The sequence below is a fragment of the Callithrix jacchus genome, chromosome 9 (genome assembly GCF_049354715.1).
Source record: "Callithrix jacchus isolate 240 chromosome 9, calJac240_pri, whole genome shotgun sequence".
Lineage (NCBI taxonomy): Eukaryota > Metazoa > Chordata > Mammalia > Primates > Cebidae > Callithrix > Callithrix jacchus.
In genome coordinates, this window is record NC_133510.1 from 128286615 (window position 1) to 128313580 (window position 26966).

General features: G+C 51.9%; 1 protein-coding gene across 4 annotated transcripts in view; it reads left to right on the forward strand.

Moving 5' to 3' along the window:
* The window catches only part of AACS (acetoacetyl-CoA synthetase), an 80249-nt gene that overhangs the window by 45948 nt on the left and 7335 nt on the right, over positions 1-26966 (forward strand). For 3 of the 4 annotated variants that reach the window (XM_078337719.1, XM_035258157.3, XM_035258160.3), the window contains 8 exons: positions 4352-4432; positions 8245-8369; positions 14693-14757; positions 14890-15012; positions 19370-19483; positions 20515-20640; positions 25148-25217; positions 25916-25974. In XM_078337719.1, coding sequence (XP_078193845.1) covers positions 4352-4432; positions 8245-8369; positions 14693-14757; positions 14890-15012; positions 19370-19483; positions 20515-20640; positions 25148-25217; positions 25916-25974 — 763 coding nt within the window. The remainder of the gene's footprint in view (positions 1-4351; positions 4433-8244; positions 8370-14692; positions 14758-14889; positions 15013-19369; positions 19484-20514; positions 20641-25147; positions 25218-25915; positions 25975-26966) is intronic. The other variant, XM_054239101.2, reaches the window with a different exon arrangement.

Sequence of the window (26966 nt, forward strand, 5' to 3'; positions counted from 1 at the left end):
AATGATGTGTCCTCCTCCGTGCATCTATCGGGGGCGACACAATGTTGGTGGTGTATTTCATTTTCATTTTCGTGATTTCACTAGGTTGCTCTTCAGAAAGGAAATACCTGGGTGAATGTGGTGCTTTTCTTTTTTTCTTCTGAGACAGAGTCTCACACTGTTGCCTGGGCGGGAGTGCGATGGCGCGATCTCAGCTTATTGCAACCTCTGCCTCTGGGGTTCAAGCGACTCTCCTGCCTCAGCCTCCTGAGTAGCTGGGATTACAGGCACTTGCACCACATGTGGCTAATTTTTTTTCTTTTGAGATGCAGTTTTGCTCTTGTTACCCAGGCCGGAGTGCAATGGCGCAATCTTGGCTCACCGCAACCTCTGCCTCTTGGGTTCAGGCAATTCTCTTGCCTCAGCCTCCTGAGTAGCTGGGATTACAGGCATGCGCCACCATGCCCAACTAATTTTTTGTATTTTTAGTAGAGATGGGGTTTCACTATACTGACCAGGCTGGTCTTGATCTCTTGACCTCATGACCCACCTGCCTTGGCCTCCCAAAGTGCTGGGATTACAGGTGTGAGCCACTGCGCCTGGCCAAATGTGGTGGTTTTCTAATAACTGCTATCAAATTTTATTTTCTCTGATTCTCCTCTGCTCCTGGGCTGGATAAGAGAGCATCTTCCTGACTCAGGTTGAATCCCTACCTCGCGCTGGGACTTTTCCTGGGCTGGTCTGTGGGAGTCAGATGCTTGTTCCACGACGTGGATTTTGCCCTCACGCTGCTCTAGGCCCTCCTCTGGACCAGCTCTTCAGCTCTCCCCATAGCTCATTCCCTCATTTCTCTCTCAGTTGGCTCAGCCCATAGGGAGGAGAAAAATTCACGGAATCTTGGTCAGACCTTCTGATCACCGCTTTTCCCCCCAAACTCAGAAGAGAATTCTCCAAATGGAAAAACCTTTGCTTTATAAGACAGCGGCATTTGAAAAGGAAATATACAAGTTCCCTCATTCTAGCTCGTTTAGCTTCTACAGATGTTCCTTCTACCTAGAAGCAGTTTGAATCCCTTCCATAAAAAGGAAACATTGCCAGGCGCGGTGGCTCAGGCCTGTAATTCTAGCACTTTGGGAGGCTGAGGTGGGTGGATCACCTGAGGTCAGGAGTTCAAGACCAGCCTGGCTATCCTGGTAAAACCCCATCTTAAAAAAAAAAAAAAGGAAACGTTTACACTGGAATCATTTGAAAGCCTTATTAGGCTTTTTAACAGAGTGTTTTCGTCAGAATATAGAAAGGGGTTAACGAGGCTTCCTCATCACCTGGGTCTGTATTCGCTGGCGGTCTGGTTGCAGGCTGTGAAAGAATAGATCCAGAGGTTCAGGAGCCTGTCCATGCATAGCCGGTTAATTCTCAAGAAACTCGGGGTGGGAGTGAGGGGGCAGTGTTGGTGGTGGGGGGCAAAGGCCTTATTTCTGGCAGTTACACTGGCTGAACTGAGTTGCCTCTTTGCAGGTAGTGAGCCGTCCTGTCGCTCAAAGCGTCTGATTTTATGAAAGCCAGTCTGGGTGTGTTCACAGTCTGAGGTATAGTTGGAATCACACTTTCCCTGTGAAAGGGCAGCCCTTGTGCGCCTGGGCGCAGGGCTGTTGATGAGCCAGGGAGATGAGCATTTTTAGAAATTTTGCAGCAAGGGTAGGGGTGGGGCGGGTGTATGTGGCCAAACAAGACATTTTAGGAAAAATGGAAATGGATAACTGTACTTTTATTTTTAGTGTTCTTTGCATAGTGCATGTCATTTTTTTTAAAGAGGAGCATAAAAATGTATTAGATATAATATAGCTTGCTCATAAAATGATCGTGCCTGGTATATTTAGAGTGTGGAAAAATTATATGTGCTCTAGCTTTACTGGGCTCCTGCATCTCCAGAGAAGTGACTAAGCATCTTGCTCATTTTCTAGAGTTACCTTGACTGCAAACTTGAAAACAGCGAGGCCACACAGGCCAGAGCCCTCGGGCTGCTCACACTCCTTCTGATTTAGTGGGGTGGGGGTTGTGGCACTGGTTTGTGGGTTTGTGTTTTCTAAGTCTGTGAAAGGTGTCAGAAAGGAGCTCCTCTTTCTCTTCCTTGACATGAAATTACTCTCCTGTGCTGAGACCCAGGAAACCATGCTGTTATGCTGCCTTACCCTCACGGAAAGCGTTCACACTTGACCATAAATATTTAAGAATTAAGGGGAAAACGATGGATGTGAATTGTTAAGATTCACACAGGTAAGTTATTGAGAGAGGAGGGCTCGTCTTTGGTTTGGTGCCGTCTGAGAGAATGAGGCTGATGAACCACTGAGTGAACCACTGAGCGAATGTGGGCTCCCAGCTCCGCTGTGCTCGCAGCAGACCACGTGGGCGAAACTGCAGAGTTAAGTGCTGATTTTAAGTGAAGAAGAAAATGGGAGGGAGGTTTGCCACAGGCTCCTGGAATCAGAGTTCCCTGTCCTTTGAATGGATTCGTGGAAAGATGTAGTTCATGGAGACAGTTCCTGAAAAGTTTGTCACCCCCAAATTATTGCCTGGCGCTGCGGGTGAGAGCAGAGTGTCCTGGAGCTTTCTAGGAAGCTTATGAGTGCCTGGGGAAGAGAAGGGGAAGCTGGCCTCGACCCTCACTGGGGACTCTTGTTAAACCCCAGCCTGCAGCATAGCTTCCAGAGCCTGGAGGCAGCCTCGGGGGACTGTAGAAAAGGGCCTGTCCCTCCCAGCGCACAAGGGCAGTGTATTAAGTCTGTTTTCCACGGCTGATAAAGATGTACTGAGACTGGGTAATTTACAAAAGACAGGCTTAATGGACTTAACAGTTCCGCGTGGTTGGGGAAGCCTCACAATCTTGGCAGAAGGCAAGGAGGAGCAAGTCATGTCTTACATGGATGGCAGCGGCAAAGAGAGAATGAGAGCCAAGCGAAATGGGTTTTCCCTTTTCAAACCGTCAGATCGCATGAGACTTATTCACTGCCATGAGAACAGTATGGGAGAAACAGCCCCCATGATTCAGTTGCCTCCCACCAGGCCCCTCCCACCACATGTGGGAATTATGGGAGTACAATTCAGGGTGAGATTTGGATGGGGACATGGAGCCAAACCATATCAGACAGCGTCTGCCCATCTGCCTGGCAGTCTCTGGAGGCTGCAGTTGCTGCTACTGGTGGGACAGGTGGTGGTCATCTGTTTGGGATGCCAGGGAAGGTCTCATAGGTGTGCTATTAGGGGGAAAAGGCAAAGGGCAGGACACGGTGTCAAAATGAACAAAATGGCATTAATAAATATGTGCTGGCATTGGCAAGAAAGATATTCACAGGAAACTGCTAGGCCTGGCTGCCTCTGGGGAGAACTGGGTATAGGACAGGGAGAGAGGAAGGCTTTTCGTAGTATCTGCTTCAGCGTTCTGGACCATGCAATTATATTACCTGTTAAGCAACAAAATTAAAAATTAATAGCGTGGCTGGGTGCACTAGCTCACACAATCCCAGCACTTTGGGATACTGAGGCGGGTGGATCACCGAAGGTCAGAGGTTCGAGACCAGCCTGACCAACATGGTCAAACCCCATCTCTACTAAAAATACAAAAATTAGCTGGGTGTGGTGGCAGGCATCTGTAATCGCAGCTACTCAGGAGGCTGAGGCAGGAGAGTTGCTTGAACCCAGGAGGTGGAGGTTGCAGTGAGCTGAGATCGCACCACTGCACTTCAGCCTGGGTGACAAGAGTGAGACTCTGTCTCAAAGAAACAAACAAATAAGAAAATTAATAGTGCATAGTGGGCGGGAGGAGTGGGTCTACTTGGGTGCTTCAGCCAGAAGGAGGGTCTCATGCTGCCTCCCTTGAGCTCCAACCTTGAATGTGAGTCCCAGCGACAGTCTTGCTCTGTTGCTGGCAGGCCCCCCTACAGCACACCCTCACCCCTCCCTTCCCTGTCCCCCATGAGGCTGGGCTAGCGCCCGTCCTGGAAGGGTCAGGTCCTGGTCTTTTGCTCTTCAACTGTCTTCTCAATAAGGGTCACTTCTCTTCTACCTGAAGCTGGTGGGCCTCCGTGGTGCCCTTGATGCCTTGGGCACTGAGAGCTCAAGGGCAGGCAGGAGTGTCGGGGTTTTTCTCTGCAGACTACAAGCCACGCTTAACTCTCGGGCGGCAGAGGGACGTGGGGGCATGGCTCGTCAAAGGGGAGAGGAGGGAGCATCCAAAGTCTGCTTCTCCCAGGAAATAAAATGGAGATCTGCTGGGGCTTCTTCCTGGCAGCATCTAAGCGGCGTGTGAGCCGGGTACCAGGTATGCAGTACTGTACGCCTAACAGAGGGCACCTGCTTTCCTGTGTCTACCCTGCAGGGCACCCTCATCCAGCATCTGAAGGAGCACCTGCTGCACAGCAACATGACCAGCAGTGATATCCTCCTGTGCTACACCACGGTAAGGGCTTCCCCGGTCCCCGGCCTGTGCCGCACGCGGTCAGGGCTTCCCCGGTTCCCGGTGTATGCTACATGTGGCAAGGGATTCCCTCGTCTCCGGCCTGTGCTACACATGGTAGGGGCTTTCCCGGGGCACTGTCTGTGCTCCACTGCGGTGAGGGCTTCCCCAGTGCGATGTGGAGATGGGCCTGCTCAGCCTGCCTCAGCAGCGTGGAATCCATGCCATTAAGCCAGAACTCGAACTGGAGAGGTTGGAGGTCTTCCCGCCCTTGTTGAGCCCAGAAAGACAAATGGTTAGGACAAGTTAAAGAAAGTGTGTTCTACACCAGAACAGGAGAACTGAAAACGTCAAGAGCTTCCAGAAGGATCTAGCTACTGGTCCTGGGTGGTGCTTCTGTGCTGAATTTTTATGCCGAGTGGAAAGAGGCCAGCACGTGCCTCCCCTGTGAGGTCAATGCCCAGGGCCCTTCTGTGACCCTTGTGACAGACTCCCCAGGACTACACACAGATGCAGGAGCAGACAGACCCCTGGGGTCACACACAGATGCAGGAGGGGACAGACCCCTGGGGTCACACACAGATGCAGGAGGGGTCAGACCCCTGGCGTCACAGATGCAGGAGGGGACAGACCCCTGGCGTCACACACAGATGCAGGAGGGGACAGACCCCTGGCATCACACAGAGATGCAGGAGGGGACAGACCCCTGGGGTCACACACAGATGCAGGAGGGGACAGACCCCTGGGGTCACACACAGATGCAGGAGGGGACAGACCCCTGGCGTCACACAGAGATGCAGGAGGGGACAGACCCCTGGGGTCACACACAGATGCAGGAGGGGACAGACCCCTGGGGTCACACACAGATGCAGGAGGGGACAGACCCCTGGCGTCACACACAGATGCAAGAGGGGACAGACCCCTGGGGTCACACACAGATGCAGGAGGGGACAGACCCCTGGCGTCACACACAGATGCAAAAGGGGACAGACCCCTGGGGTCACACACAGATGCAGGAGGGGACAGACCCCTGGCGTCACACACAGATGCAGGAGGGGACAGACCCCTGGGGTCACACACAGATGCAGGAGGGGACAGACCCCTGGCGTCACACACAGATGCAAAAGGGGACAGACCCCTGGGGTCACACACAGATGCAGGAGGGGACAGACCCCTGGGGTCACACACAGATGCAGGAGGGGACAGACCCCTGGCGTCACACACAGATGCAGGAGGGGACAGACCCCTGGCGTCACACACAGATGCAGGAGGGGACAGACCCCTGGCGTCACACACAGATGCAGGAGGGGACAGACCCCTGGGATATCACTTCCCTTCCTACCTTTCCTTTCCCATTTTCCCTTTGCCTTTCTTCTTTTCTTTTATCAGAGTCTTACTCTGTTGCTCAGGCTGGAGTGTGGCAGTGATTATGGCTTACTCTAGCCTCAACCTCCTAGGTTCGAGTAATCGTCCTGCCTTAGCCTCCAAGTAGCTGAGACCACAGGTGCACTCCACTACACCTGGCTAATTAAAAAAACTTTTTCTAGGGGCCAGGCACGGTGGCTCATGCCTGTAATCCCAACACTTTGGGAGGACAAGGCAGGTAGATCATTTAAGGTCAGGAGTTTAAGACCAGCCTACATGGTGACACCCTGTCTCTACTAAAAATACAAAGTTAGCTGGGTATGGTGGTGGGCGCCTGTAATCCCAGCTACTTGGGAAGCTGGGGTGGGAGGATTGCTTGAACCCAGGAGGCGGAGGTTGCAGTAAGCTGAGATTGTGCCACTGCACTCCAGCCTGGGCGACAGAGCGAGACTCTGTCTCAAAAAACAAAACAAAACTTTTTCCATAGAGACGAGGTCTCACTGTGTTCCCCAGGCTGGTCTCAACCTCCTGAGCTTAAGTGATCTTCCCGCCTTGGCCTTCCAAAATGCTGGGATTACCGGCGCGAGCCACCACGCCTTGACTCAGCTTTTTAGCAGCTTTGTTGGACAGTGAGGTAGCCAGGGACGCTATGCTGCTTGAGGCTTCCAGGCACTGGTTTCCTCTTTGGGGAATCGTTCCTTAATGAGAGAAATTGATCGAGTACATTAAGACCTGTTCAGAAAGCAGCTCAGTGGCCAGGCTTGGTAGCTCATGCCTGTACTGTAATCCCAGTACTTTGCGAGGCTGAGGCAGGGGGATCCCTTGAGGCCAGGGGTTCAAGACTAGCCTGGACAGCAAAGCGAGACCTCATCTACAAAAATAAAAAAAATTAGCTGGGCGTGGTGGCCCACACCTGTGGTCCCAGCTACATGGGAGGCTGAGGCAGGAGGATCCCTTGAGGTTAGGAGGTTGAGGCTTCAGTGAGCTGATTGTGCCACTGCACTCTAGCCTGGGTAACAATGAGACCCTGTTTCAGGAAGAAAAAAAAAAAAAAACCAAAAGCAGCTCAACTAAAGGGAGCCTCTGCCTGTGTCCTTGTGAGTGGGGAGTAGGCGTGCATGGACCTGCTGGGGGATGTTGGTTTGGGGTCACTGTAGCCCACGTAAATTGGGGACAGCCCTAGGCTGCAGTGGGTAGGAGGTAAGTTCCGGACACAGGCTAAACCACATCGCTCATGCCATAGGTGACCTGCTGGCCCGGTGCTCTGTTTCACCCTCAGCTCTGTGAGCTCTTGTCCAGATTCTGACCCAGGGCTGAAGGAGAACCATCTGGGGTTGTCACATGGCCACCGCATCCCTACCCTCTGACCTGGGGTTGTCACATGGCCACCGCATCCCCACCCTCTGATTCCCGAGAGGCTGCCCTTGGGGATGTGGGGTGAGGCCCAGGACGCCCAGCCACTTTCACTCCAGTCCTCCCAGGCTGTGTGTGTGCATCCCTCATGACCTCCTTGCCTCCGTGGTTGGTGGGGTTGGGGAGCTCCCTGTTGGCCTCCAGGGCCAAGATTCCTGCTGGAGCTTACCCCTCGCTCTGTCATGATGTTTGTTCACTCCAGGACCACCCGCACAGTCTCCCTGTGTAGATGAGGGTGCTGTGAGTGTATCTGCACCATCTTGCCTTAACATTTTTAAACTTAGTAATAGTTTTCTGTTAAAATTTAAAAAAATTAAATCTACTTGGATATGGTAAAAATTTCAAGCAGCCCCAGTGGGATACATGGGGAAAGGCCGATGCCTCCCAGGGCCCAGAGGCAGCCATGTCAGGCATTTTCATTGCCTCAGCGTGGATCGGTGCCCCATAGGGGTGTGTGTGTGTGTGTGTGTGTGTGTGTGTGCGCGCATGTGTGTGTCTATGTGCCCGTGCATGCGTGCATATGTACATGTGTCTGCATGTGTGCTTACATATCTGGCCTTTCCTCTAGACTAACAGGGTTATGCTGCATGCACTCTGCCTTGCCTGTTTTGTATGAACGATGTCTTGGATATGGTTTCATGTCAGTCCAGGCCTCATTCTGTTTCATGGCTGCTTAATGGCTCCCCTCATTCTGCTAGGGCCAGACCTGTTCTGAAGGCCTCGTGTGTGTTCCCTAATTGTCTCGGAGTGTCAGTAGCACGTGTGCACCTCCTGTGGCCTTTCTTGTGTCGATAGCACCTACATTGCTTTGTCTCTGTCATCAGCAAGGGTGCAACAGACATTCTGTGACACATCTTCATGCACATATTCTTAGATGTGGAGTTTCTGGGCCAAAGTGTCATGTGTTTGAAATGCCCAGTTAACATCCACCCATGGCTCCATTTTAGGTGTTTTTCCGGGGACATGGGAAGCTGAGGGGCAGCACTGGAGGGAGCTGCCTACTGCCCACTGAAGCTGTGCCTCTCCTGTCTTTGCAGGTAGGCTGGATGATGTGGAACTGGATGGTGTCCCTTCTGGCCACAGGAGCGGCCATGGTCTTGTACGACGGCTCCCCACTGGTGCCCACGCCCAACGTGCTCTGGGACCTGGTTGACAGGATAGGGTAGGTACCAAGGTGCTGTGCTCAGAACAAGGGACAGGCAGCACCAGGAAGGCTCCTTGGGATCAGATGCAGAGCTGTGGCTGCCTTCTCCTGTGGTCAGCGTGTCTCTGGAATGCTCTGCCTTTGTGGATGCCCCCTCTCCAAGAGGAGAGTGTGGGAGGTGCCAGAAGCAGAAGGTGAAACTGTTCAGGAGGAAGGGACACCAAGGACCGGGGCTTCTCCCTCTAGAGAGGGCTGAGAAAAATCCTGCGGGCAGCATGTGATCTCATTTCTTTTAAGAACCTATTTCTATTTTTTTTTGAGACGGAGTTTCGCTCTTGTTACCCAGGCTGGAGTGCAATGGCGCAATCTCGGCTCACTGCGACCTCCGTCTCCTGGGTTCAGGCAATTCTCCTGTCTCAGCCTCCTGAGTAGCTGGGACTACAGGCACGCACCACCATGCCCAGCTAATTTTTTGTATCTTTAGTAGAGATGGGGTTTCACCATGTTGACTAGGATGGTCTCGATATCTTGACCTTGTGATCCACCCGCCTCGGCCTCCCAAAGCCTATTTCTATTTTTAAGAGTATTTTTGAGTAAAAATTATATGTATTGTAAGGTGCACAGTGTGGTATTTTGCTGTGTGTACACATAGGGAAATGAGTACTGCAGTCAGGCAAACTAGCATTTGCATCTCCTCACACAGTTACCTTTTTGCTTTTAGCACTGAGAGCGCCTGAAATTGACTCTCTTAGCAAAGTTCCAGCTCTTACACAGCAGGGCATTGTCAACTGCAGCCATCGAGCTGCACATCGATCTTATTTCTGTAGTTGTGACATTTCCCAGCAAAAGGAGGAACACTGAGGGTCGCTTAGAGTCCTGTTTCACAAGGGTTCTTCAGACTCAGGAGTGAGATGGTATTCGTCCATTTTCATTCTGCTATGAAGAAATACCTGACATGGGTACTTTATAAAGAAAAAGAGTTTGAATGGACTCAGAGTTTTCACATGGCTGGGGAGGCTTCGCAGTCATGGAAGAAGGTGAAGGAGGAGCAAAGGCATGTCTTACATGGCGGCAAGCAAGAGAGTGTATGCAGAACTGTCCTTTATAAAACCATCAGATCTCGTGAGACTTATTCACTGTGCAGAGAGCAGCATGAGACAAACCTGCACCCATGATTCAGTTACCTCCCACCGGTCCCTCCTATGACACATAGGGATTATGGGAGCTGTAGTTCAAGATGAGATTTGGGTGGGGACAACCAAACCATCTCAAGAGATGAAGTGAGGTGAAGGCTGAACGCACAGGGGAGGTGTGTGGATAGTTCATGAGGGGTGGGCACAGAACCTGTGATTGGGGGGCTGCGTGGTGTTTGGATTTCCTGGCACCTTTCTCCTGAGCCCATTGGCAGGAGGAGAGTCCTGCTTGTCCCTAACTATCCCTTGGGGCTGGCGGCCACCTGTCTTCTAGGGCTTCCTGGGGCCCCTGGAGGTGGTCACTTCTTTCCTGTGGCCCTGGCTGGACGGTAGCTAGGAATCCCATGAGCAGAAGCCATAGCCAGCTAGGAGACACATCGGGTACCCTCCCGGTGCCTGAGAATTATGCAAATGGGGACAGGTACAGTGGTCCTAGCTTTCCCCCACCTTCTCATCATCATTAGAAGGCATCAGAAGGTCTGGTTTTATCAGCACTTTGCTGATGAATTAATCACAACTGGCTGGCACGCCCTGGCCACTGTGGTCTTGGTCACCCTTGGCCTAATGACAGTGTTTCCAGAAATAAGAGTGTAGAAGTCGCCAGAGCTCCAGGGCCCCAGAAACCCACATGCTGTGAAATGTCCTAGTTACTCTGTCTGAACTTGTTCATGGGGGGAACAGAAGCCGCTCATGTTTTTAAATCTTTGGCCATTAACATTTTAAATAGAACTTGGGCTGGCCTGGGTAATATTGAAATCCTGACATTTGGCTTACAATCTGAGTGAGGAAGGTTATTTCCTAATGAGATTGTTTCCAGCAAAAGGTTAATCAAATCCCTGGGAATTTGCGATGGCTTTAGAATCTTTACCCATTTACCCTTAAGCCAGGCTCCAGGTGGAGGAGCTTTTATTGGTGTACGGGAGGCATGTGCTGGGTCGGGGGTTACTGGAGGAGGGATGGGGAGGGATGTACATTAGTGAGGCTGGTGCTAATGAGATCCAAGGGTGAAAGGTCCCAGGGAGACCCTGCTGTGTGTGCGTCTGTGTGTGTGCACAAGTGTAGAAGTGTATGTGTGCGCGTGCATGGTGTGCTAATATGAAAGGGAGCATGTGAGTGCATGTGTGTGTGAGTGTATATGCACATCCATGTGAGTGCAAATGAGCACGTGAATGTGTGTGTGTATAGGTGTCAGGTGTCTGTGCTTGTGTAGGTGTTGGGTGTGTATTCGTGTGCATGCAGCTGTGAATGTGTGCTGTATATGTGGATGCTGTGCATGTGTGCCTGTGCCTGTGTGCATACATACCTGTGTGAGTTCGCAGCACAGTGGCTGGTTCCATGCTGTAATCAAGGGCTCTGGGTTGGCCAGAGCACCGAGGCTGACTGAGGTGTGGCCATGCTGTCGAGGGGCTCCCTCTGGATGTGGCCTTTGCCCTGCCTGGGAGAGCCGCCTGTGCAGTTTGGCGAGGCAGGTGTGACTCGGCACGCGGGCAGGGGCTGTGGGTGGGGCTCTCGGAAGGATGCAGGCTTCGAGCCACTGCCCTGGTCGCCAGTGGTCAGCAGTGAGAGGGAGTGGGTGCTGGGCAGGGCAGGACGCTTCCGCTCAGTTCTGTCCACTTCCTAGAAACTGAGTGTTATGAAACAGGATTGGCATGGTGCTGTCTCAGTGCCTCTGATGAAAACCCACGTCTGTTAGTAAATGTGGGGTGAGATCTCTGTTGAGCACCAGCATATCAGCTCTCTGCCTTATTGACACATTTGATGAAAGAACATTCATTTTGTAGGCACAGACGAATTTTCTTCATGGGGGTGTGTTTCTGGGCTCTAGTGAGGGGAATATTCTGCACAGAATTAGGGTCAGGACCATGACGACTTGGTCCAGGTTTGCCAGTAGTGGGGCAGGCATGCCCATTGCATGGCTTGTCTGGTGTTGCCCGGCTCCGAATGGGGCCATTGTCTAGATGCTCCAGAGGGCAGGGTGAGCGGGTGAGCGGGCTTGTCCCTCGAAGGAAGTGCATGGGTTGGGCAGCACTTTGCCGGGATCTACAACCGTGTGTGCTGGGCGACGTGCCCTGTGCTACGCTCCCTGCTGGGTTCTGGGGGTCACACAGCAGCGACCAGGGGCCAGCACTCTTTGTCCTCATGGGGCTGGTACCGGGCAGGGGAAGGTAAGGAAAAGAGAGGCCGACCTGGGGCAGCGAGGAGCGCTGTGAGACTTCGGGCCAGGGAGTCCTCGAGAGGTCTTGGCATTTGGGCTGAGGCTGGAAGGTTCAGGAACTACTCTTGCAGGACTGGGGACTGGGCTTCAGGCAGAGGGAACCTCCAGGACCAAGGCCCAGAGGTGGCCTGGGATCCATGTGTTGTGGAAGCTGGAAGGGGCGTCCTGTGGCCCGAGTGTGAAGGGCCGATGTGGGGCTAGGGCAGGAGCAGGGGTTGGAGGGGCAAGGACTTTTGGGGCTGCTTGGAGGGTGAGTTTTTCCCCAAGTGGAATGGAATAGCAGTGGACACTCTGAATCAGGAGAGCACTGTGATCAGGTTCATGTTATTAAAAGGGCAGTGTAGGCTGGGCATGGTGGCTCATGCCTGTAATCCCAGCACTTTGGGAGGCCGAGGTGGGCTGATCACCTGAGGTCAAGAGTTTGAGGCCAGCCTGGCCAACATGGTGAAACCTCATCTGTACTAAAAATACAAAAATTAGCCTGGTGTGGTGGCGCACGCCTGTAATCCCAGCTACTTGGGAGGCTGAGGCAGGAGGATCACTTGAACCCTGGAGGCAGAGGTTGCAGTGAGCTGCAATCACTACTCTGCACTCCAGCCTGGGTGAGACAAGAGAGATTCTGTCTCAGAAAAGAAAGGGTGGTGTCGTGTCTGAGTAGAGAGAGCATTTCGGGGTAGGGACGGAGGCAGGGGGGAGGTTGCTGGAGTGCACACGCAGGTGGCAACCCTGGAGGGGCTGCCTCTGGGCGGTAGTGGGCACTGGTTCCCAACAGTTTAGAGCCCTGACGCTGTCTCATGCTTCAGTACAGCGACCCCTTCAGTACTCGCTAGAAATAAGACGTGGCCTGAGCGTCTGCAGGTGGCTTCCGTGCTTCCAGGAGCTGAATGGTGTTGCATTTCTCACCCGTCTTATGCGCACCCTGGAGATAGATGGGGGACTTTGCCTTTTCTTCAGACAAGCAGGGCTGTGACTGACAGGCCGGAGAGCACCACCTCCGAGTGCGGCAAAGCCTCGCCAAGATCAGGGTTTGCAGAATCTTGCCTGCACTTAGACGCCATTGAGAACCAGAGTCTTTGAGTGTTCTGGGGCTGGGCAGTGCGGGGATAAGCTGCGTAAAACCCACGTGGTGTTCGGGCGTGGCTGTTGGTTGGAGAGCTCTGTACCCGTAGCTCGAGGTGGTCACTCCTGCCCAGGGCCGGGTGATCACCATTAGAGTCATGAGATCTCCATCCTCCGTTATTGATACTTGCAAAGGGAGTGATAGCTTAATCCTTGGCTACGATGTCGAAGCAGTTAATCAAACTCCGAGTTTATGAAAGAAGCATGGGGGTCAGTGGGAGGAGCTAGTCTCCCTTCCCCCAAACTCCAACTGTCTCCAGGGTATAGCGGTGGCTTTGTGGGTGGCGGGGTGGGCCTGGGGAAGTAAGAGAACGAAGGTGTGGAAGGTGGAAGGACCATGGTACCCACCTTCTTGCATGGAGGGAGACCCATCCTGCCAGTGCCCTGGCCACACCCAGCCCAGCCGGCCCTGAATTTCAGCATGTTCTGTGCAACCTTGCCTCATAGCTTCAGACAGGCAGTGCCATGGCAGTCTTCCCCCCCTGGATGAGTCTCTCCACCCAATGTGCAGAGGGACTGAGGTTCTACTGCCCAGAGTGACACAGAAGAGTCTTAACCTCACAGCCTCTTCTGGGCCCCGAAGAGAAAATGTTCTTTTTTTCTTTTGTTTTGTTTTGTTTTTGAGACGCAGTTTTGCTCTTGTTACCCAGGCTGGAGTGCAGCGGCGCGATCTCGGCTCAGCGCAACCTCTACCTCCTGGGTTTCAGGCAATTCTCCTGCCTCAGCCTCCTGAGTAGCTGGGATTACAGGCACGCGCCACCATGCCCAGCTAATTTTTTGTGTTTTTAGTAGAGACGGGGTTTCACCATGTTGACCAGGATGGTCTCGATCTCTTGACCTCATGATCTGCCCGCCTCGGCCTCCCAAAGTGCTGGGATTACAGGCCTGCGCCACCGCGCCCGGCCCGAGAAAATGTTCTTTAGTTGGGAAGATGGAGTTTACTTGTGAAGGGCTGCCTGGCTGGAAGAAAAGTGGAGAAAGGAAATCGCGTGTTAGACAGTGCTGCCCTTGAAAGCGCAGTGTCCTTTTCGGAGCACGAATGCGTAGAACGATGGATTCTAAATGTTAGGATGGGCTGCACTTTTTTAAGTTTCATAAAAATGAGAACTTGTGTAAGATAAGGGGATGGCTGCTGAGTTTCAAGTATGGCACTTGTTTTTAACAAATCAAGAATTCTCCCAGCACTTTGGGAGGCCAAAGCAGGAGGATCACTTGAGCCCAGGAGTTCAAGACCAGCCTGGCAACATAGCAAGACCCTGTCTCTTAGCTGCGTGTGGTGGCATATACCAGTAGCTCTAGCTACTTGGAAGGCTGAGGTGGGAGAGTAACTTGAGCCCAGGAGTAGGGGACTGCAGTGAGCTGTGATTGTACCCCTGCACTCTAGCTTGGGGCAACAGAGGGAGACCTTGTGTCAGAAAAACAAAATTCTGTAGCCCTGTTTTCATTGGTGAATGACTATGTGAGGATGGAATTTGAGGGGTCGTGATTTTATGGCCTCCTCTGGTCCCTTAAGATAAAATACTCTGCAGTTGGGAAGGTGACGTGTTCGTGTGAGCAGCTGTTTTATGCGAGGCCTCCTGGTAAAGGGAGCTGGCCCTGGATGCCAGAGTCAGCATAGAGCACAGTCAGGTGCACCTCAGAGCAAGGCAGGTGCCGTGACTCAGACTGGAGTAAACACAAAGTATGAGTTCAGCCCAGAAAAATGCCCCTCTTGGGTTTTGCAAACTTCTCAGAAATAAATCACTCACTTTAGAAAGCGTTGGTGCAAGAGCCTTGAAGAGTTTCTGGTGTTTTCTTTCCTGCCTGGGGCCTAGCATCACTATCCTGGTAACCGGGGCCAAGTGGCTGTCGGTGCTGGAAGAGAAGGCCATGAAGCCGGGTGAGTGTGACCCTTCAATACTCATTCCTTGTACTGCCAATCAAGGAAGTTAGATCCGTCCCATTTCTTGCTTGCGAGTGAGGCTTCAGGCACTGGGTTCAGTTTTCATCTTTTGGTGGTTCTTCGCTCTAGTGGACACCCACAGTCTCCAGATGCTCCACACGATCCTGTCCACCGGCTCCCCGCTGAGAGCCCAGAGCTACGAGTACGTCTACAGGTGCATCAAGAGCAGCGTCCTCCTGGGCTCCATCTCAGGTATGGCTCTGGGGGGACACTCCTCCCAGCCATCCCCGCCTCCGGGAGGCACGCCGGCCCCACAAGTATGCATACCCTCTGCCCAGTGCTCAGATTCACCCCAAGGACATGGTCCACTGTGCAGCCAGTACGCACAGCCCCTTCTCATTATTGGAGGCTGTGATGTTCCACAAAGTCCCTGTGAACACTGAGTTAGCACGTACAGAACCCCTGTTCGTGGGAGAAATATGTGTGTACACACACACACACACCTCTCACATCAATTGTAGTCTTTTTTTTTTGTTTCTTTTCTGAGATGCCATCTTGCTCTGTCACCCAGCCTGGAGTGAAGGGGCACAATCTCGGCTTACTGCAACCTTCGCCTCCCGGGCTTAAGTGATTCTTCTCCTTCAGCCTCCCAAGTAGCGGGGATTACAGGCACCTGCCACCATGCCCGGCTAATTTTTGTATTTTTAGTAGAGACAGGGTTTCAGCATGCTGGCTGGTCTCAAACTCCTGACCTCATGATCTTCCTGCCTCGGCCTCCCAGAAATGCTGGGATTACAGATGTGAGCAACCACGCCCCTCCCAACTGTAGTCTTAAAACCCAAAACAACACATCTTGGTAGGTTCTGTTTTTTTTTTTATCTTGTGAAAGAGAAAATGCAGTTTCGAAGCACTCAGTGACTTGCCCAAGGCCGCTGCACTGTCCTGTGCTAGGGCTGCGTTGTAAAGCCCGGGAACAGAGCACCCTGCCCCACCCCGCCCTGCCCCCATCTCCTGTGTGTGAGAGCGAGGTAGGGAGGCCGTGTCGCCTTACGTGACCTCAGTGGAAACATCCATGGGCAACTCAGGGTTGTAACTGTTCTTCAGTGTCCAAGAGAGACCGCAAAAGCTCCAGGGGATAGATCTGGAGGTTACACATATGTTTTAGTGAGTAGGCAAATTTGCAAAAATAGAATCCGCAAACAGTGAGAATCCACTAAATGAAGGAGAAATATCGCAACATTGTTTATACAAGTAAGATATAGACACTATCTGTCTGTCCGGCAGGAGGAAATTCATTGAATCACTTAGGGTACATTTTTTATTTATGCAGCCATTAGAAGTGCAAGGATGAAAGTATTTGCTTAGATAGAAACACACTGATGGACACGTCATGATGAGTGAAAAAATCAGATTGCAGAATTATATGGTCATTTTCGTAGGTTGAAAACAGGTATGTATAGATGTCTACATGTACACTCATGTATGTATATATATGGGTGTATTATATGTGGATTCCAAGTGAAATTTTTGTTTTTTTGAGATGGAGTCTTGCTCTGTCGCCCAGGCTGGAGTGCAGTGGGTGCAGTTCAGCTCACTGCAACCTCCGCCTCCTGGGTTCAAGCAATTCTTGTGCTTAGTCTCCCAAGTAGCTGGGATTCCAGGCATGTACCACCATGCCCAGCTAATTTTTCTGTATTTTTAGTAGAGATGGGGTTTCGCTGAGTGGGCCAGGCTGATGGCAAACTCCTGACCTCAGGTGATCCACCCACCTTGATTTGCCTCCTGAAGTGCTGGGATTACAGGTGTGAGCCACCATGCCTGGCCTCCAAGTGCTTTTTTCTCATAACTTTTTTCTTAACATAAAGTTGTTAAGAAACTTTGAAAAATGGTTCACTTGTGGTAAAAAATTCAGTCCACAAAAGTATCCTCATTGCTGCTGTCCCCCTTCCCCAAGGAATCTGATGTTGTCTCCTTCAGAGATGTTCTATGTGTAGGTGAGCGTGTGTGCTTGAGTGTGTGTTTGTGAGTGTGTGTAAATGGGGCGAGAGCATCCCCTTTTTACACAGATGTAGTTTAGGGTACATACCTCACTTCCCCTTAATGTGACTTAGAGTTGATTCCATTGCTGCCCATAGGAATCTTTGGGTCCCTTTTTTTTTCTCAGCTAGAGTTCGTTGCATTGCCCAGGCTGGAGTGCACAGTGGCACGATCACAGCTCGGCCTCCTGAGTATTGAGGACCACAGATGCTCGCCACCATGCTCAGCTATGTTCTTAAATTTTTTGTAGAGATCGGGTTTCACCATGTTGCCCAGGCTGTTCTTGAACTCCTGAGCTCAGTGATTCTTCCACCTTGGCCTCGCAGAGTGCTGGGATTACAGGCATGAGCCACTGTGCTTGGTCTGGGTCACATTTATTTTCTTTTTACACGTATGTAGTTCTGATTTTTCTGCTTGTGATTTAAGAATGTACTCTCAAAGCACCTCTTTAAGAGGTGGCATTTGCCCGAAGCCTGAGGCCAACCGCCACCCTTTCTCCCCACAGTTGGTTCCTCAGCCTGAGGTGGAGGGTGTGAGCCATTCCCACCAGCAGGGTGAACAGTGGGAAGGAGGTCAGGAACCTTGCTCAGACCTTGATGGTGGCAGAAACGACCGTGACTCACTCATTTTCATGGGACATGTCAGTTAGTGACATAAAATGGCAGAGAAGACACCACATTTTATTCTCTGCCTGAAAGAAGAAATAAAATCATCTTGGAGTTGAAGCCAATGTCAACCCTTCTGGGTTTTAGAGCCATTGAGTCATTTCATATGGCTCTTGAACACCCTACGTTTCCAATTCGTACATGAGGAGCCTGATTAGGAAAAACCTTTGCTTAATGAAAATATTTTTTTCAGGTGTATGAGTGAGTATGAAGAGTGGCATGGGCCAGGCGCAGTGGCTCATGACTGTAATCCCAGCACTGGGGAGGCCAAGATGGGAGGGTTGCTTGAACCCAGGAGTTGGAGATTAGTTTGAGACTAGCCTAAGCAACATAATGAAACCCTGTTTCTACAAAAAATTAAAAAATTAGCTGTGGGCCAGGCATGGTAGCTCACGCCTGTAGTCCCAGCACTTTGAGAGGCCAAGGTGGGAGGATTGCTGGAACCCAGGAGTTCGAGACTAGCCTGAGCAACATAATGAAACCCTGTTTCTACAAGAAATTAAAAAATTAGCTGTGGCTGGGCATGGTAGCTGATACCTATAATTCCAGCACGTTGGGAGGCTGAGGCAGGCGGATCACTTGAGGTCAGGAATTCAAGATCAGCCAGGCCAACATGGTAAAACCCCATTTCTGCCAAAAAAACACAAAAATTATCTGGGTGTGGTAGCATATACCTGTAATCCCAGTTACTTGGGAGGCTGAGGCAGGAATTGCTTGAAATGGGGAGGTAGAGGTTGCTGTGAGCCAATATTGCGTCACTGCACTCCAGCCTGGCCAACAGAGTGAGACTCCATCTCAGAAAAAAAACCAAAAAAACAAAAAAAGAAATTGCTAGGCATGGTGTGTGCCTGTAATCTCAGCTACTTGGGAGGCTGAGGTGGGAGGATCACTTGAGCCCAGGAGGTCAAGGCTGCAGTGAGCTGAGATCATACCACTGCACTCCAGCTTGGGCAACAGAATGAGACCCTGTTTTACCCCCCCAAAAAAAGAATTCAGACACCAGGCCCAGGGGTTAGGTAGGGGTACTCCTTGTTACCCACAATCCACTGTCCTTGCTTTCTCACCTGCAGGAGTGGAATGACCCTGTCCTCTGTGTGTTCTGCCGTTGCTGTGCTCGTGTGTGTGTGCATGTGTGTGCATGCATATATGTGTGGTGTGTACGCATGTGTCTGTGCATGTAAGTGTGCGGGCATGCGTGTGGTGTGTGTGCATGTGTGGTATGTGCATGTGTGTGTACACGCACGTGTGTGTGGTATGTGTAGTGTGAGGGTCTGTGCTCTCCCGCAGGTTTACCCTGCTGCCGTTTCTCTTCCCGCACAGGCTTTTGGGTCAGAGAGTGGCTGCTATCAGGTCAGAAAGAGGCCTGGGCTGGGGCATTCACGCTGCTCCCCTGCATGGTGGCCCGTGGAGCCTGACTCCATTTCCAGCTCATTCCAGAAAGAGGAGTGTTTTCCGTGTTGCACAGTCTCTTGTGAGATATCACACTCCATGGTCTTTGCAGCTGGGAATGTTTCTGTTTTTCTGACCATGAAGTGCATGCAAACTGTGGCCTGCAAGCCTTCCCATGTGAGGGGTCCACCTCGCTGTGTCTGCTGGGCACGTGGCACAGGCAGAGCTTCCATTTTCTGCCATCCTGAGTCTTGAATTTCAGCGTGGCCACAGGAGGTCATTTACTTAGTGCATCCTTTAGCAGGAAGGCTTGGCCAAAACCTGAATCACCAGATGTTGGGGGTTCGTCCAGTTTCCATACTCCCCTGAAAAGCCCCACCGGCCTGGGACTGGCAGTGTTTGTCTGGGAGGGTCGTAGGTACTTGTCCTCTGGGCACTTTCTCTTTGTTGCTCACTAATTTAAAAGCAACTTGTCTTGGGCTTCTGAATTTTGAATCTCCCTTTGCCATTGCTTGCAGGGGGCACCGACATCATCTCCTGCTTCATGGGCCAGAACGTTTCTATTCCTGTGTATAAAGGGGAGATTCAGGCCCGGAACCTGGGCATGGCCGTGGAAGCGTGGAACGAGGAAGGTGATGGCTTCACCGACTGTTTCTTTCTGTGATTAGGCATGAGTTGGGAGCTGGGGAGCGCTTGGCTGTGTAACTTGGCTTGGTGATAGCTCTCCAGAACAGCCCTTGGAGAGGAGGCCCCTGTCACTTGCAGTGTGACATCCTTTTCCCCCAGCTTGGTTTAACACCCACCAGGCTCCTGCTCCCCAGCCCCTGAGAAGTCAGGGTCAAGTTAGAGGCCAGACGAGGGGGCTCTGTGCTCAGGAACGGTGGGCAGGTGGGTGGTCGTTGCCCTGAATCTGAATCCTGGTGCTGGATATACAGGCAGCAGCCAGCTCTGAGCTACTGAGAGTCTGGGCATTGAAGGGATAGTCTCCTGCTGTGCTGTGCCTGGCAGCTAGAAATCCAGCTGTGCTAGGGGTGAGCAGGGCTCGGCACAGCTGCTCTGCAGAGCAACACAGGAGTAGCCAGTGAAGCCAAAGGTGCATACATGCCCCGTGATCTAGGAACTCCACTCTTGGAAGACTTACTTGTGATACGTGCAAGCCCCATGATTTCTAATGGAAAACAAAATCGGGAACAATGGAAAGAAGGGAACTTGGGAGGAAGAAATTGTGATCACATATGGAGAATGACCAGTCGGTAAATTGAATGAACTGGACTGACACGTCGTAGCCCAAACGAGCCACCCAGATGTCATGCTGAGTGGGCAAAGGAAGACGCAGCACACAGAATGACCGTGTAGTTCAGAGGCATGCCGAGTGACATGTGCTGTTCAGAGATGCGTGCAGATGGAGCAGAAATATTCACACACGGGAATAACAAATCACTACCTCCAGGATGCTGATTTTGGGGAGCACACAGGGAAGGGACTTCGGCTGGGGGGAACACATTATTAGGCTGCCGTGACAGCTGTGTGGGCGTGACCATCTCTGTACCTTTGTATATGTCTGGAATATTGCATAATAAGTAATAGCTTAAGAAAGGGAGAGGCAGCCAGGGTGTGTGGCTGTGGTGTGTGTTGGGCTTATTTTTAATTCTGCCCGTCCCAGGAAAGGCGGTCTGGGGAGAAAGCGGCGAGCTGGTGTGTACTAAGCCGATCCCTTGCCAGCCCACACACTTCTGGAATGATGAGAACGGCAGCAAGTACAGGAAGGCGTACTTCTCCAAATTCCCAGGTTGGTTGGAGAGATGCAGGCGGAGCTGCCCAGCCTTTGCCTTGGCTGGGCCTTCTGTGTCTAATTCTGTATCCTCCTCCCTCCCATCCCGCCCCTCCCCTCCCCTCTTTCTTCCCCCACCAGGGCTTGGAGAAGCTGCTTATAGCTTATTCTGCCAATGGGGCGACGATCAGTTTTTGATCAATATCTTGTTGTCTTCAGCTTGAAGCTATTGTGTGCAACCATAATCTGGGTTTAGTTGAATCTCAGCTACCTCTGCCCAGAGCCTCTTGGCCCTGGCCCCAGCTGCTGGGAGCTGGCATGAGCCTCTGGTTTGCATGTGGGAGGGTGGAGAGTGTAGGGACCACTCGCTGAAACAGGGTGATGCCTGCCTGTTCAAGAGGAGTGGCATGTGGAAGTGGCATCTGGCTTGGGTCTCTTCCTTCGTGTCTTTCACCATCATCCAGTCCTCACAGAGACGCTGGAGGAAGAGCACTTTTGCGGTAGAAGGATTTATAACCCGACACGTCACTCTCACATAGACTGACACCCTTGAGTGTCGTCTTTTGAGTGGTGCCTTGCCCCGGAGCAGGGAAGTATTTTATTTAAAGCTCAGATTCCTGCCTCCCTCTAATCTTATTTCATAAGCAGTCTCGAGTTATTGCTGCTATATAATTCATCATTGAGCAGGCCTTCTGTTCCAGAGTTATTTATACTCAGCCCTTGCTTTCTGCAGTCTCTCGAAAGGTAATCTGGGTTGGTATAGACCACGTATGGAGAATCAGAAAGCGGCAAGTGGTAGGATTTGCCAGGGATCCTTCCTGCCTTGCGTGTTTGCATGTCACCATCAGAGCCATTGTGCCTGGAATAGCACCTTCCTGCAGCAGTGCGGGGCATCCCCCCGGGGCGGCTCAGCCTCCACTGCACACCTGCCGCACCTGTGCCCCACCTTGGCTCCTGCCATGAGCAGTTGTGCTCAGAATGCAGAAAAGCAAGAGTGGATGTAGGGAAACACTCTTCAGATGACCGTGAAGAGGAGGCTGAGGGCTGCTGCCTTGGGAGGAGAGGCCAAAAGGATTAGACTCTCAGTTTGAGGATCCATCCAAGAAATGACAGCGCTTCATCTTCTGTAACATCGCTCTTTGAAAACTCTCTTTTCTGTCGCTTTTTTTTTGGTCACATGTGCAAGGGTTCATGTGTAGATGTCTTTCAGGATTAATTTCAGAATAATCTCTTTTTGAAACTGCTAAATTCCTTCTTGGAGAAAACAAATTCCTTGTGACATGTTATATTTCCATTTTTGCCTTGGCTGCCAGGAAACTCAGAGCTGAAATCATTACTTTATTTTTGTAGTCCTCTTACCTTTAGGGTAGGCTTTTGTTTTTCTTTGAATAATCCTATCATGAAGTCAGTTTTATAGGTAGCTTCCTCTGATACTTCCTGGGTGTAGATGAGAGAGATGAATAAATATGGAAAGACAAAGGCAGATCAGGTAATAAGACCTGAAGCTGTTTATCATGGACCTGGTGAACACAGGCTAGTCTTAGACCTTAGCTCAAGCACCAACACAGAGATCCTGGGGCTCTATAGAAATGGCTGATGGCAAAACCAAGCCACAACAGCAAGCCTTCTTTTCCACGACGGGGAGTGGGTTTATGGGCATCGTCACCTTAAAAAGTGATGTCAGGTGAAAATGTAAACAGGCCGTGTGTTGGCATAAAGATATCCAGGGAGTTAGAGGGTTCAAGAACAGAGGACGTAGCATCCCTTTTTGTGGACATTTTATTTTTTAAGTATTTTTTTTTAGAGACAGGTCTCCGTCTGTCGCCAGGCTGGAGCACAGTGGTGTGATCTCGGCTTCCTGCAGCCTTGGTCTCCAGGCTCAGAGGAACCTCCCATCTCATCGTCCCAAGTAGCTGGGACTACAGGTGTGTGCTATCATGCCTGGGTAATTTTTGTATTTTTTGTAGAGATGAGGTCTCTATGTTGCCCGGGCTGGTCTTGAACTCTTGAGCTCAAGCAATTTTCCTGCCTCGGCCTCCTCAAGTGCTGGGATTACTAGCGTGAGCCATCGCACCCGGCCTTGTGTAAATTTTAAAAAGCAAGTACATACATGTGATTGTGTGAATAAATGAATACGAGTGTGAATAAGGGCTTATACGAGTGGTGAGATTATGAGCCCATTTTCGTTTTCTTTATGGCTTTGTGTTTTTATTTTTTTTGAGATGGAGTCTCGCTCTGTTGCCCAGGCTGGAGTGCAGTGGCATAATCTTGGCTCACTGCAGCCTCTGCCTTCTGGGTTCAAGCAATTCTCCTGCCTCATCCTCCTGAGTGGCTGGGATTACAGGCATGCACCACAACACCCGGCTGATTTTTGTATTTTTAGTAGAGATGGGGTTTCACCACATCAGCCAGGCTGGTCTCGAACTCCTGACCTTGTGACCCACCCACCTCGGCCTCCCAAAGTGTTGGTATTACAGGTGTGAGGCACTGCACCTGGCTGCTTTTTTATTATTTTTAAAAACTTAATATTTTAAAAGAATGTAAAAGCAGCCTTAAGATTTAGGTCATTGCAGATGACACCTTCCAAACAGGCCTGGTCTGCTATTGGCAGTCACCTGTTCCCACTCTATTTCCACTTTCGCCTCAGCTCCCAGGAGACTCAGAGCTGAAGTGGATGCCTTGAAGAATGAGAATGACCTAAATCTGTTCCGTCTGCTGTGGAAGGGAAGACATTGCTTCTGCGGCTTTGTTTTGCTGTCAAGCCTCTTCCTCTGTGGTGACCTGGTAGCAGCCACTTGTGGATTCCTCCTCTCAGCTTGGCTTTGCAAGGGATCAGAGTGTGTCAGGGGACATTTCTACAAAAGAAAATTTATTCGGGGTGGCTTTACATCTTCCTTTTCCTCTGCATTTCTGGGGTCTCAGTAATTAGGACACAGTATGGCAAATGGTCCAGAAAACCCAGAAATCTCCCATCCAATTCAAGGGAGATCCGACTCCAGGGAAACAAGACTGTTGCTGGCGTGGAAGTTCCAGAATGAGGCAGGATTCCCAGGCCAGCAGGACAGGCTTGCGGCTCTCCTCTCCCACGGCTGCCATTCATAGACCCAGTTTGCTGAGTAGCCATACACATGTGCTCCTGCACAACCCGGGCTCGACAATTGCAAGCCTAGGAGTGGTTTTTTTTTTTTTTTTTTCCCCTTATTCGTGGATGTGAATCTTTGAAAAGTCCAGTGAGAAAGATTTGGTTTCATTCTCTAGCTTGGGGAGGTGGAAGAAAAGACCCTAAGGGCTGCAATTCTGTTTTTTGCATCAGAATAAGTAGCTTAGGGCATTTCATTCTCTTCCACTGCCTCCCAGGGACAGTCCCTGCACACAGTCCCTTGGCCTTCGTCCCTGTGGAAGGCTTGGTTGTCGCCTGTGGCAGTGTCTCCTTCACGTGTCACATGAACACGTGACTAGACCACGTAGCTGCTGAGTCATGAGCTGTTTGGGTTAGCGCTTGCCGCAGAGTGGAGAAGTGCCGGAGAAGTGTCTCGATTTGGAAGGGAAGAGAGGCTTTCTGAGTCTGCCCCCCGTCAGCGGAGACACGGAAGCTGGCTTAGTCCTTGTTTTCCCTTTCCGGATCGCAGGAAATCTTTGGGACGTTATTTCAGGAGGCCAGCCTGCTGCTGAGGCAGATGACTTCTGGCATTGCAAAGCGGCAGAGATGTGCCTTTGGTTACAGCCAGCCAGTTCCCCTCAGTGTGGCTGACGAAGGGCTGGGGGTGGGAGCCGGGAGGAGGAGGCTGGTTACCTGCTCCCTAGGTGACTCTAGGATGCGTTGCTTCTCGTCACTGTTTGGTGCCTTTCTCCTTAGATGCTGCGTTCAAAGCTGGGATTTGTGCCCCTTGGTCGGTAGCTTCACGGTGCCACCCCAGCACACAGGCCTTCTCTGAACGGCTGCACGTGTGGCCACTCATGTGGCCTGCTGACACTGTGTTGCTATCACCCCTGGCTCCTTGCTCTTCCCCCACCCTCCTCGTCCTCTGGGTTTTACCTGCTAATCAGCTCTCCGTCCATGTGGCACTGGTGGAGGAACCTCCTTCCTGGTCGTGACCTTGTGTATTCCATTCCAAGACCTGGCCCCGACCTCTGTGCACCCTGTGGCCTCCGCAGCCCCTAGCCACGCTTGCTTCCCAAGAGCTCGTTCTTTCCTGCATTCCACTCAGAGTTGCCTCCAGATGCCCCTGTAGACCCCCAGTGCCCTGGCCCAGCTTGGTCCCGCCCTCTGCGAATTCCCAGGTCTTTGCTGGTACCTGAGGAGCTGCATTCCTCCTCACCAGCTGTGTCAGCTGCCCTGGCAGCAGCCCCCACTAGAGGGTATGTTCCTTGGGGCAGGAACAGTCTGGCTCCCTTCATGCCCCAGCTCCACACCTGACCTGCCTCTGGGCCCCAGTGATGTCTGCAGACCCATGCCCAGTGCCTGTCGAGGCAGCTTGTCATGGACCCTTCTCCTCCCATGACCGGGTCTCTGCTGTCCTTGCAGGTGTCTGGGCTCATGGCGACTACTGCAGAATCAACCCCAAGACCGGGGGCATCGTCATGCTTGGCCGGAGGTGAGGGCTGTGGAGTGGGCTTCTCTTCCCTGGAGCTCCACCTTTGGGAGGCATGGGGGTGGGTGGAAGGTGCTTTCTGTGAGTCAGTGACTCCCTTCCTGGGCACCGCGCTCCACTCCAGCATCAGGGTGTCCACACCACCCACACAGCCCCCACTGGCTGGTTCGCCATGCTTCCCCACCCCTGTGCTGAGCACACGCCATCGCTGGGCCGGAAGGCCCCCTCCGAGGAAGCATTGTCTGCTCTGTCTGTGACATGGCTGACTGTCCCCTGTCTTGGACCCTTCCTGTGTCCTTTCTGGGGTGGGGCATCCCCGTGTCAGCTTCCTTCCCGAGGGCTGGGTCTGGGCGTGATCCAAGTTTCCCTGCCCTGTGATGGGGTTCTCAGGTAGGGGGTGTCAGGTTGGGAATCGCACAGCAAAGGCATAGCAGTGTCCACACCTGGGCTGGGTCATGTCTGCAGGTGGGAAGGGAGTGAGGTGACAGATGGTCCCTTGCAGAGGGGCCTCCCTCAATGTCCAGCTTTAACCTGAGACGGAGACAGAGCCGGGTAGCGGAGCAAGGAGCTGGGGAGGGGAGGGTCTGTGATGGGTGCTGCGGATGCCATGTGGAAGGGGGTTGACTGCCCTCCCCAGGGACCCCTGGGACTTGCCTCACTCCGGAGCTGTGGTGTGGTCCTGACCTCTTCTCTCTTTCCAGTGATGGCACACTCAACCCCAACGGGGTTCGCTTCGGCAGCTCGGAAATCTATAACATTGGTACGTACTGCACCTTCTCCCCTTGTGTTCTTGATTACCCCGGAAGGAGGAGGGTCCTGACTGGAGCCCCAGGAGCCATTTCCAAAGGCCCCACCTTTGGCATGACTGTGGCCCCCTGGTCTCTGGTGTGACAGTGGACGTTTCTGAGCCTGATCTCCCTTCCAGAACATACCTTGCCCACACTGCTATCCTCTTGAAACCTCAGATGGGGTCTTTAGGGTCCCTTGGCTCGTCCCCTTCCCCATTATATTTCATCCTCCCGGTGAGCTCTGTGAGCTCTGCTGCGTTGGTTACTTGTGCTACTCCTTTTTTTTTTTTGAGACCCAGGCTCACTCTGTCACCCAGGCTCGAGTGCACTGGCGCGATCTTGGCTCACTGCAACCTCTGCCTCCCAGGTTCAAGCTGTACTTGTGCCTCACCCTCCTCAGTAGCTGGGATTACAGACATGCACCACCAAACCCAGCTAATTTTTGTATTTTTAATAGAGACAGGGTTTCACCACCAAGAGTTCAGGCTGGTCTTGAACTCTTGGCCTCGAGTGATCCACCTTTCTTGGCCTCCCAAAGTGCTGGGATTACAGGCACGAGTCACTATGCCCGGTCAAGTTGTGGGTCCTCTTTATGAGTGAAGAAACCAGAAACGCAGAGAGGGAGCAGGGTTAGGACACCAAGCACAAATGGTGTAGGCCCATGTGTCTCACAGCTGTGTGAGGATGGAGTGCAGTGTGGTCCCCTGGGGGCCTTCAGACCCCTGGCCCAGGCTGCAGAGTTGCTCAGATGGCCACATACACTAGCGCTTAGGTCAGAGCTCTAGACTTGTGTCAAGGTCATTTGTGTAGCCAGGATGGAGAAATCCCGACGGTCTGATTCCAGCCTCTGTTCCTCCCCACCACAGACCCCTGCTTCCTTTTTATTTTTACGCATTTATTTTTTTGAGACAGGGTCTCACTCTCTTACTCAGGCTGGAGTGTAGGGGCGCAATCTCGGCTCACT